This window comes from Lycium barbarum, chromosome 5 (genome assembly GCF_019175385.1).
Source record: "Lycium barbarum isolate Lr01 chromosome 5, ASM1917538v2, whole genome shotgun sequence".
Lineage (NCBI taxonomy): Eukaryota > Viridiplantae > Streptophyta > Magnoliopsida > Solanales > Solanaceae > Lycium > Lycium barbarum.
Genome location: NC_083341.1, coordinates 132260266 through 132272537, shown reverse-complemented (window position 1 = coordinate 132272537; position 12272 = coordinate 132260266). Strand labels below are relative to the sequence as shown.

General features: G+C 34.5%; 1 protein-coding gene across 3 annotated transcripts; it reads right to left on the bottom strand.

The window, feature by feature from the left end:
* Positions 1-451: 451 nt before the first annotated feature.
* LOC132641606 (quinolinate phosphoribosyltransferase [decarboxylating] 1a) lies at positions 452-12042 on the bottom strand. Of its 3 annotated transcripts, none has more exons than XM_060358644.1 (10): positions 11939-12042; positions 11460-11602; positions 5549-5682; positions 5408-5471; positions 5251-5333; positions 3559-3642; positions 3311-3463; positions 1984-2160; positions 1331-1398; positions 452-826 (listed from the first exon to the last, which is right to left on the bottom strand). In XM_060358644.1, exons 1-10 carry the CDS (start codon positions 11995-11997, stop codon positions 730-732), a joined length of 1062 nt encoding a protein of 353 aa, XP_060214627.1. In that variant the 5' UTR covers positions 11998-12042; the 3' UTR covers positions 452-729. The 3 variants fall into 3 exon arrangements, with proteins under 3 accessions (XP_060214627.1, XP_060214628.1, XP_060214626.1); XM_060358645.1 differs by lacking the exon at positions 11460-11602 and adding an exon at positions 6657-6799 and having other exon boundaries at positions 11939-12023; XM_060358643.1 differs by lacking the exons at positions 11460-11602; positions 11939-12042 and adding exons at positions 6657-6799; positions 7010-7165.
* Between the last annotated feature and the right edge of the window lie 230 nt (positions 12043-12272).

Sequence of the window (12272 nt, the reverse complement as noted above, 5' to 3'; positions counted from 1 at the left end):
TTATTATGACTTGAAATAATGTGGAAGCCTACAATTGCTGTTGTGAGAGTCACCGCTTCAAATTCCACCCTAACGACAAACTGCTAGTGTGGGGAGAAAATAAAGCATATTAAACCTTCAATTAGCTGAAACACTTTTCATCCTTGTGCTTGCGACTCTTTCCAAATTATCAACTGTTAAACTATTTAATGGACAATGTAATGTTAAATATGTATTGTTGCTCAATATTTGAGGGTAATATAGACCAAAATAAGTGCTATTAATTGAAGGGACCAAAAGAGACACGTGTTCTGTTAATTGAAGATTAAATGTGCTTAATCAGATAACATAAGGACCAAAATAAGAATTTACTAATAATTGAGAAACCAGAAGTGTTATATCCCAGCCTTTTTTTTTTTTTTGGTGACAAACAAATAGTGCATCAAAAATTTTAGAGGTTGGGAAAGAGCCATAAAAGAACAAGTAACACAACTTTACATACACCAAACATTTAAATCAAGTTTCTTCATTGTATCAAAGTCACGAAATATGAAAGCAAGCTATAATAAAATACCAACTCAAGCAGTTACATTGGAAGAAAGTCATGAAGAATATTCCAAAAAATTTCATCTTTTTGTCTGATTAAGCAGTGGTTACTTTGACATTAATATTATGATTCTTATTTGCACTTTGTGCTATTAGGCTGCTTCTACTCTTTTGAGTTACAAGAAAAGTATAAATAAATGTTGGTCATGCTCGTTTTGTACGTCGTCCAACTTCAAGGGCAAGCTCTGTATCGATTTTCAGGGAAATGTCAAGTGCTTTCACAGAATGTGTTAGGGCACCGCTGCAAATATTCAAAAACATATTCTATAAGTATCATAACAAAAGAAAGATACTTTTAGCAAAATATCATTACTGGACGAAACAAGTATTCAGCTTTCTCCAGTATGAAATCCAGAAACAAACTACGCCTTAGTTACGAACAAGTTGAGGTCGGCTATATGAACCCTCATTGACCATGTTTCCCATTTTAACACTAGAATGAAATCCACTGCTAGAAAAAGACATACAACAGCCTAGTATTCCAATAGATTATGGAACCTCAGGATGAATCGTGTGCTTGTAAGTGAAGATTTTGTTAATCAAATAAATAATCGAGAGATCCATAACCTAATTCCCTTAAGTATTCTAGCAATCCATGTAAGTTCTCTGTATATCAATTTTGCCAATCAAAAGAATTATACATAACATAGATTATCTACTGCAATATTTTGTCTGATGTGCGCAAGTAAACTGCCTATCTTATTATATGAAATATCTTTTGAAACAGCAAGGATGAAACGCATACCTAGAAATGTAGGTAACACCAGTTTGTCCAATTGTGTGCACTGTTTCAAGGGTAACATTTCCTGAAGCCTGCCACCATTATAGCCAAAAAATCATGTCATCGGAAGATATACTTGACGAATAAACGGGAAAACCAAGCACTGCTTTCTTTTGAATTAGGAGTTACCAAGCTTCCATGCTATTCCGTGTTCCATGAAGGAATAATAGGGGCCAATGACAATTTTATACTAGTCTTTTCCCAGAGTCAAAACTAGGATATGTAAAGCTTAAATGTCTTCATTTTACAGCAAATAAATGTGACACGATATGTTTGTGCTTCCTCTCAATTCTCCTTTTAGGTAAAAACTTCCCAGCCTTTCAATTCAAAGATTTGTTTCATTCCATGCGTCTACGACAACATGACAATACGATAGGTCCAAGAGAAAATAAGGAAAGAGGTACCTTGTATTTGCTTTTAGCAGAGTCATATGTATATCATTACGTTTGAAAATTTCAATAATTGTAAAGAGGAAAAGTTAGTATGTGTTGCAAGTCTAATGGCCAATAATGAATATCATACAACTGAGAAAAGTCAAAGGCACTGCATCACATTAATCTTCTATATGCTGACAATTGTGTGAAGCAGTCAAAACTGAAAATGAAATCAGGAGTTACCTCTGTCTCAAACCTCCCATCGATCAAATCTACGGCCTCCTTAAGCATGGATACCTCAACATCCCCGTTAGATAATGGAATAACCATATTGTCCAGCATTATCCTCGTCAATGAAGTCTTTGTTTGAGATGCATATTCTAGAACCTCACGTACTTCTGCAAGAGTCCGGGTCTCAACCTGTTAGGAAAAAAGATTTGAAACGCTGCTAAAAATTACCACATATTGTGTAGACACTGGAAGGACCATAGCTCTATTGTAAAATAAAGTAACATGCGGTATCATAAATCAAACAATTTAGACGAAATTCCCTACTGATTCCGGCCAATTTATTCTAATAGTACTAAATACTTGTCTTTTAACGGATTGCACTTTCTCTAGAACTGGAGATTCTCTAATCTCACTTATCCCTGTACTGACATACAAGTCCCTAACCAACGAAAAGGATTCCTCATAAACATCCCAAGCAAGCTTATTTCATTTTCATAACTTATTTATGACTGGATAAGTTATTAGGATTGGATGCTTTCCTCAAATATCCACATAATTAGTGTTTTTAACTATCTAAAGAAGGTACAAGTACCAACTTAATGAAAGACGATGCAAATATGTATTATGCAAAGAGCCAAAGGCAGATTTAAAATACAGTTCCTCTTAAACTTCTTAGGTTATATTAGGGTGGACGATAACACTGAAAATTTTCTTAAAAAAATGAAAATTGCCCAGCTGTTTCAGCAATATTAATTTTATCTTTTTTACTTTTTCAGTTTTTCCTTTTAGTAACAAAAGAAAATCATTATCAAGAAAGAATGTGGAACTCATGTACTTTTTGTGTACCTGAATCCAAAAAAGAAGACCTTGAAAAGTACTCCAAACCGCAAACTATTTTGTTTCCTACCTCATTATACTTGGTCAAAATGACCTCATTTTGCTCTCCTGTTTCGGTTATTCGATGTCACGATGTATTCTGGGAATACTACTCTCCTACCAAGAGAATCCACTATCTAGATATAATTATGCAAAATAAAATTCTAGAGTTTTAGGTCAAACATTTGATTTCAACAGATGTGAATTCAGTTCTTCAGTGAAAGGGCATCGGAAGTAGCATAAAGTTTATATCTTCAGAGATATAAATAGTTTATCATTGAATGGCTCTAGAAAGACGTTTATTTGACCAAAATGTACAAAAGCATAGAAAAACTGATGGCAGAAGCTAAGAATAATATTCCAAAAATAAACATATCAAAAGTTCAAACAATAAATTTATAAGGTAAGAACTCAGAACTATAAACATATCAAAGAAGTTAATGCAAAGGTACATGAGGCCAACCTCAACCCCCATTTGAAGATTATTTTGCTCCAAATATTGATCGACAGATTTTAGAGCTTTGTTGACACCTCCAGCAGCAGATATGTGATTGTCTTTTATCATCACCATATCAAACAAGCCCATTCTGTGATTCTTCCCCCCACCGATTAATACCTTCAGTTAAAGCCAGGTAGAAAGTCAGCCAAAATAAACTATACATGTGATATCGCCTCTGACAAGTGGATGGTTTTTGGTGCGTAGATCTTTACCGCCCATTTATCCACCAAACGTAAACCTGGAGCCGTTTTCCTAGTCTCCAAGATGTAAGCGGGGTGTGCAGCATCTGCCATTGCCTGCAAATATAAAAAGAAAGTCTCTTCAAATCACTACTTTAGAGGCAAAAAGTTGAACTCCGTGATTAGCATGCTTTAGTTGAACCTCATATTATCAAGTAAAAAGAATCTAATTTTGTCTGTCCATTAAAGAGACCTAGATGTATATGGTTTTGGGTCGATGAAATCTTTCAAATGTTCTTAAAAGATGTTGTTTGCAGTAGTATTTATATCCTGAAAAAGAAACACATGGAATTAATTTTTTTTGGACAGATATTTGATATGTTATTACCTAATCTAAAGGACTAAATGGGTCCATTGAAAGGTAAAAGCAAATAGTTGTACCAAAAGTATCAAAACCAAAGCTCCTTTGCAAATTCCAACAGAAATTTTGTTTAGATTTCACACATTATTTTTGTTTCTGCAGTAACTGTTTCTACAGTTCTTATTCTTTAGAAATCATTGACATTTCATAATTCAAATAAACAGATTGCAAAATCGTTTTCAATATGTGGATCTGACACCATCTACTGTCTCAGAAGAGTGGATCTGCACAGCCTTATAACGAATACACAGAATCTCTTTTCAAAACTCTCGAAATTTTGGTGAGATGGAGGACTTTTTCCATAGGTCAACGCGGATTCTCATAGAGACGTGAAGCCAATGAATTTAGCAAGGTGGGTCCTTATGATGGTACTCCATTCAGAACATTCTTCAGCACCAAGACAAAAAAGAAGTCTAGAAATTTAAATGAGGTTAGCACCCAAGGGAACAACCTAGCAATCATAAAGTCGGTGAAAACAATGGGAAGATCAGGATTCAGATCATAATAGAGACAACAAATATTAGGCCTCTTTTTTTTTTAACAGGAAAGAAATTCAGTTAAATTCGAAGGAAAGCAGGGAAGCTCAGATGCGAGACTCGTAGTCCTCTGTAAGTGTCAAATGTTAGGTGATTTCTTCCCATCGGCCTAAGCCTTTCACTGGCAGAGTTCCCAATACCTATGCTGGTAGGAGCTTACGAGCTAGTGGGTACCCAATGGAATAATCGAGGTGCGCTCAAGCTGGCGGCACCAGCGTTATTAGAAAAAGAAACCTAAATAAGGTTATATCAAATATAAATAGTACTCACAAACTAAGGCGGGCCAATCAAGTAACACTAGTGGCTTCTCTCATAATCATCTCAGAATAGCTATTGTACTCTATACATTGAACAATGGAGACTTGAGTTTTTCTACCATAAACATTGGATTGCAAATTGGGACAAAGTCTCCTACTTCAACAGTTACGAGCTTGATGAATGACCTAACAATCCAACTACACCAACTCACAAACAAAGATAGGTTTCTGAACAAAGCTTGGATAAAGGTTAAAGTAGAAGTAACATCTAATGAGTTTAAGTCATACATTACCTCATTCATGACCAACATATTTCATTGATTTAATATATCATAGAGAAATGTCTAAATATGGATCCTCATATTTTCTGCGAAAAAGCTTAGCATTCTCGGACATAGAAGAGTTGACCAGTCTGAAACCAACTCATCAATGACAATAACCATTTCCATTCATGGAAATATATTTCAAGATCTTTAATAATAATGAGCTACTTACACGAGGATAAACACACCTTAGTTAGTGTAGCTATTCCACTCATTCTTTGCATAAAATTGAGAACAACCCTCTCAGCTATAACAATGCTGTGGGCCTTTCCTACATAAGTCAAGCGAAGTTTATTAACAAGTCAAAAATCAATAGCAATTAACCATTTCTCACATTTAGTTTACCTTGTACTTTGCCAAAGTTCAAGCCTTTATGAACTTTATCACCATCCTTTATAAACCACTCCACCTGATAACAAGAACAAGAAATTAAAAATTACCCTTTATCAAAACTTCTTCAAAGTAGAAACATTGAAAAATTAATACCTTTAGTGATGGATCAACTTCTGCGAATATCATCTCAGCAAGTGCAATTCCTGCTACAATCCCGTCTTCCTTTGCTAGAAAATAAGCTTCGGATTCCAAGTCAACAGGAATTGTCGCCTTACAGGACACATCTCCTGCATTTTTCACGAGAATACACTGAATAAATAGATTTTTAAAATTGAGTACTCAAATTCACAAGGATAGCTAGGTTCTGCAAAAATTGCTATATTTCCAAGAAATTTAATTAAACAAACTTGCCCATCACACACAAGATCCTCAGCCCTTGAACTTAAAAGAAGCAATTTTTACCTATGTTGCTCGAACTCTTCAAAATGTTGTGGGGTGCATGTTGGATCCTCCGAAGGAAGTGCATTTCAAGGATCCGACATGGGTGTGGCAACATTTTTGGAGCGTCCAAGCAGCATCGAGTCTTTTACCACCAAAAGTTGTGGTGGGATGGTGAGTATCCATCAATCCTTAACCAGAGATCTCGGGGTCAAACTCGACAATGGAGTCCCCTCTACCCCAGAGTGGGACTTCCCGGCGCGGATTAGTCTACCCCCCCCCCCCCCCCCCCCCCCGGAAACTTTTAGGTTCAAGAGCTGAGGATATTGTCATGTATTCTATCAGTATGTGCGTGATGGGAAAGAAACAACTTTTACCATCAAAAGTTGTGGTGGGGTGGCAAGTACTCATCCTCTTTAACCCCAGGTCTCGGGTTCAAGCCTGAGAATGGAGTCCCCTTTAGCCCAAAGTGGAACTTCCCAGTGCAGAATTAGCCATCCCCCCCACCCCCACCCCACCCCCTCGCTCCCCCCCCCCCCCCCCCAAAAAAAAAAAATCCCACAACAACAGCATTTGACAGAACTATAAAAACTGAAGATTATGCTTACTCAGAACACATAACCTGTAATTAATTGAGGCAACACAAAAAGATTGAAGCTTGAAGTTCACAAAACACAAAAAAGACTATAACCAAACTTCATAAAAGGAACTCTCAATTAAATAAAAACTTCACAATTAGCTTAACATTTCCTTAAATATAAAAACTAAGCACAACCCAATTGACAACATAAGATTAAAAAAAGATATGGGCTTTAAACCAAACCTAAATCCCCAGCATCTTCAGAAAGGGCGAGTTGAATAACACCCTTTAAATCATAAGTTGGGTGTGCTGGAGGCTTCACTACTAATGACTCCACTCTTCTACCTGCATTCTTAGTGGCTATTGTACACATTTTCACAACCAACCTGCAAAAAATTCAATCAAAACTCATAAAAAAGCAATCTTTATCAGTATTTAACCATAAAAAATGATTTTCAAGAATCTTTTTCCTCTTTTAGATTGTTTTTTTCAAGCAGAATTTGATCAAGACTCATAAAAGAACAATCTTTATCAGTATATAACAAAAACAAAAAACATGATTTTCAAGAATCTTTTTTGGGTGGTTTGAATTCTACCTTGGGGTTGTAATTGCATAAGGGTGCACAGTTGCATTGAAGGCAAGAACTCTAAACATTGGGAATTTTGGAGTGTGAGGGGAATTTTTTTTGACAAATAAGTTGTTTCCTATTTTTTTTATTTGAACAAAATGGTCCTCCAACCATGTCAATTTGTTGTTTTTGATCCATAAGTTTAACAGGTGACCACAAAAGGTCATTTTGCACTTACCTTTTCCTGATTTTAGGATAAAAAGAAAGGCATCTGAAAGCAGCTTTTATTTTGATGTTCACATTTACAACTTGTCAAGTAGGAGAATGAAGGCCGTCAGTTCGTCCAATCAAGGACATAAAGCTATTTTTCTATTCCAATTTATGTAATACTTTTTATTTCACGAGATTTAAACTGCATGAATTTTAATTAATATTTTGAGATGTATTTTTTTTTACCAAATTGATCTGAGAAAAGTTGCAATTTATAGTACTTTTATGTAGTTTTCAAATATTGAGTTAATCTAATCCAATTTAATTTTAAAATTTAGTCAAATTGACTCTCAAAAAGCGAAATGTATCACATAAATTGTGACGGAAGGAGTATAACATAAAATTAAGAGTCCTTTTTCGAGATATTAGGTTGATAACTTTTTGCTTTTTAAGATTATCACTTATATTATAACTTTAGTTGTACATTTGACGAGTGAGAGTTGCTCTAGTGATAGATCTTCTTCATCCTCAACCATGAAGATTGGGAGTTCAAGTTACTAAGTGGAGTAAAAATGGTGGAAAATTATTGTTGTTCCTTCTGAGACTAACAAGTGTGATTTATATATAACAAAATAAAATAAAATAAAAAAGAAAAAGAAGAAATTACAATATCATAGTTGGAAATTGAACTGTGGTCTAAAGTAAGTTATGAACCTCTTTATCACTATATTAAAATATTTCCTTATGTTATGGGGATTACTTCCAGAAACATATGATCAAAAGTTAATAAAATGCAATGTAAAGAAGAAGAAAAAAAAGTAGAAAAGTCCTACTTGAAAGCTTGATAATTGAACATTGTAAGAGAAAAAAAAGTGAGTTCTGTCTGAAATTGTTATACAATAATGAGCCTCAAATAAATTAAAAGTACAACCGATCGTATGTGTTTCTGTTAAAATCGAGACAAGAACGAGAATTTAGAGAGACAGGAATAATGAGAGAATTCTCTTTGCTTTGTATTCATCATAATGACCTCATTATATAGAAGTAAGGTCTTCTTTCTCCTAGTATAATAAAGTAACCTTATTCTAATAGAACTATAATTCCTATATTACCATAATTATAATTGTACCATAAATAAATTATTATATACTCTCAATATCCCCCTCAGGTTGGAGCATGAGGGTCTCGAATGCCCAACTTGCCAAGCAAATATTGATGCTACGATTTGTCCAAAGCCTTTGTAAACACATCGGCCAATTGCTCACTGGTGGACATGTGACTAGGGAGTATTAGACTGGATTGAAGTGCATCCCGGACACAGTGACAGTCAGCTTCAATGTGTTTAATCCGTTCATAAAACACCCGATTGCGTGCAATATATAATGCTGCTTGACTATCACAATACATTTTCAGCGGAGATTTATGATCAACGCCCAAACTATGCAAGATTCCCTTTAGCCATTTCAATTCACTGTCATTGTCATTGACCTGTATGCCTCCGCTGACGAGTGAGACAATGTGTTGCTTCTTGATTTTCCATGATATGGGTGAATTCTCGAGGGAGACAAACTAACCGGTAAGTGATTTTCGGGTCATCGGACATCCGGCCCAGTCCGCATCACACCATCCGTGCATGTGTTGGAGGCCTCACTACTAATGACTCCACTGTTCTACCTGCATACTTGGTAGCTATTGCACAAATTTTCACATCCAACCTGCAAATTTCCAACAAAAAATCCAATCAAAACTCATAAAAAAAAAACAATCTTCATCAGTATTTAACCATAAAAAATGATTTTCAAGAATCTTTTCCTCTTTTGGAGTGGTTTTTTCACACAAAATTTGATCAAGATTCATAAAATATGAAGAAGCAATCTTTATCAGTATTTAACCCAAAAATTTTGATTTTCAAGAATCTTTTTCCTCTTTTAGAGTGGTTTTTTTGCACAGAATTTGGTCAAGACTCATAAAAAAAGCAATCTTTATAAGTATATAACAAAAACAAATAAAACATGATTTTCAAGAATCTTTTTTTGCTTCTTTTGGATGGAATTGAGTGGTTTGGAGAAACCTTGGAATTTTGGGGTGTGAAAGGAATATTTTGGCAAATAAGAAAGAGCCTTTGCGTTTTCCCTTTTTTTTTTTTATTTTTTTATTTCCTTATTTGGACAAAATGGTCCTCCAACTATGTCAATTTGTTGCTTTTGATCCATAAGGTTTAACAGGTGACCACAAAAGGTCATTTTGCACTTCCCTTTTGGTGATTTAGGATAAAACTAGATGGAAGGAGCACGGGCCCAAGATGCAAATTGTATTGGCAAAGATCACGGATGCCCCTTAAATCAAAATAATTACCCGTCTATACCCCATTACTTTCATATCCCAAAAACAAAAAAAAAAAATATTTACCCAAAATGCCCCTAGTTATGATACTAATATGGTATATAAATATACTGAGATGGTATCATGGAAGATGCTTCAGCCCTTCTCTTAGTTCTCCATGATACAATAATGATATATAAATATACTGAGATGGTATCATGAAGATGCTTCAGTTATTCTCTTAGTCCTCCATGATACCATCATGTTATATAAATATACCGAGACGGTATTATAATGATCGCATATATTAAAAATGACACACTTTTCTCGAAAAAAAAAACCTCTATGATACCATCGTCTTATATACATATACCATGATGGTATCATAAAGGACTGTTTTAGTCCTTCAATAAGACACTCCTCAAGACCATGATACAATCATGCATGGTATATACATATACTGAGATGGTATCATGGAGGACTGTTTCAGTCCTTCCCTTAGTCCTCCATGATACCATCGTGATTTATAAATATATTGCGATGGTATCACGGAGGAAGGGGTTTGACTAGGGGTGTGTCGGGTAAATATTTCCAGCCTGTGGGGATAGACGCGAAAATAGTTTGGGAGGGGACATGGGCAGATAAATATTTTATATTTTAGGGGTATTCAGTGATGTTTTCCCAGTTGTATTTCATACTAGCAAAGCAAGTCCGTGCTATGCACGGCCCAATATGCTACTTCCTCCATCCTAATTTAATTGTCTCATTTTTCATTTTGATCTGACTCAAAAAAGTGTCTTTTCCTATATTTAGTAAGTTGACAATTCAAACATGCGATATGCAAAGTTTAAAATCACAAGATTCAAAGGATATTTTACTACATTATACACATCTTTAATTTAAGACACTTAAATTGAGACGGAGGGAGTATGTCTTAATCTTGATTTTTCCTGGAGGTGTTCGATCTGGTGGCAATATCAATACTGCCATATAAAATTAAAATACATAATCATAAATATTTAGACTTTTTTTTTTTTGCACATCTTACGCAAAATAGGACATTTTTTGTACTGTATCTGTCAAAGACAACATAAGCTCACTGTACCTTTAAGCATGTTATAGCTACAATCTAGTGCATTATTCTCCACGAGTACCAGTTGTATGTGAAGCTTAGTATACAATTCTTGTTATTCCGAAAACAACAACACAGTAGGAGCTCCGTATTACCTTCAAAAAATAAGCAAATGTCAATCATTAATGAAAATGTAGAGATGCTATAAATCCAATTGACAAACAAAAACCTCATAGAATAATAAAACCAAATATGTTTCAGTGGGCAATGGAGCGCTCACATATTGACAATTTGATATTAGCAACACACAAACAATTATACAGTAAAAATGCTCATGAATAAAATGGAATAAGAATTAGTACTATACCATTAATTCAACCGTGCATGAGAATTGAAAATGGAAAAGCATGCAGATAATCCCAAAAAGCTAAGACGTGTCAACCAAAAGAGGATAGTAAAAAGCTCACTCAATACGTGTGGACATGAAAAGTGGGAAGAAATCATTCACTAATGAGATACCACCAAGTTTATAGTGCAATACATTTTACTTTTTGTATAACTATTCAGTGTTCGTCTCTCTTGAACACTTATATATAATAAATATAATAGAAATAAAACTAATTATATATATACGGTAAAACTGAAGATTATGCTTACTCAAAACACATAACCTGTAATTAATTGAGGCAACACAAAAAGATTGAAGCTTGAAGTTCACAAAACACAAAAAAAGACTATGACCAAACTTCATAAAAGGAACTCTCAATTAAATAAAAACTTCACAATTAGCTTAACATTTCCTTAAATATAAAAACTAAGCACAACCCAATTGACAACATAAGATTAAAAAAAGATATGAGCTTTAAACCAAACCTAAATCCCCAGCATCTTCAGAAAGGGCAAGTTGAATAACACCCTTTAAATCATAAGTTGGGTGTGCTGGAGGCTTCACTACTAATGACTCCACGGTTTTACCTGCATTCTTAGTGGCTATTGCACACATTTTCACAACCAACCTGCAAATTTCCAACAAAAAATCCAATCAAAACTCATAAAAAAACAATCTTTATCAGTATTTAACCATAAAAAATGATTTTCAAGAATCTTTTTCCTCTTTTGGAGTGGTTTTTTGACACAAAATTTGATCAACATTCATAAAAAAGCAATCTTTATTAGTATATAACAAAAACAAAAGAAAAAAAACATGATTTTCAAGAATCTTTTTCTTATTTTAGATTGGTTTTTTCAAGCAGAATTTGATCAAGACTCATAAAAGAACAATCTTTATCAGTATATAACAGAAACAAAAAACATGATTTTCAAGAATCTTTTTTGGGTGGTTTGAATTCCACCTTGGGGCTGTAATTGCAGAAGGGTGCACAGTTGCAGTGAAGGGAAGAACTCTAAACATTGGGAATTTTGGGTGTGAGGGGAATTTTTTTTCGAAAAAAAGGCTAAATATACCCCTGTACTATTGAAAAAGGATCAAATATATCCTTCATTATATTTTGGGTGCAAAAATACCCCTACAATTATATTTTGAATCTAAATATATTCTTCCTCCGTTAAAATTATACAAGTTGAACACCAAATGTGATGTGGCATGCCACCTCAACAGACAAACTCATTTACTCCTCTCTTTTACTTCTTCACCCACCACTACCATCTTTTTCCACTTCTTCTACT

Bases quoted from the DNA above. Each gene is read 5' to 3' on its own strand.
- LOC132641606 (XM_060358644.1), bottom strand. From the start codon at position 11,997: ATGTTTAGAGTTCTTCCCTTCACTGCAACTGTGCACCCTTCTGCAATT. The intron at 5,334-5,407 runs GTAAACTAAATG...TGACTTATGTAG, and splicing joins GAACTTTGGCAAAGTACAAG to GAAAGGCCCACAGCATTGTT. The intron at 1,399-1,983 runs GTAACTCCTGAT...TAATGGTGGCAG, and splicing joins ATGGGAGGTTTGAGACAGAG to GCTTCAGGAAATGTTACCCT.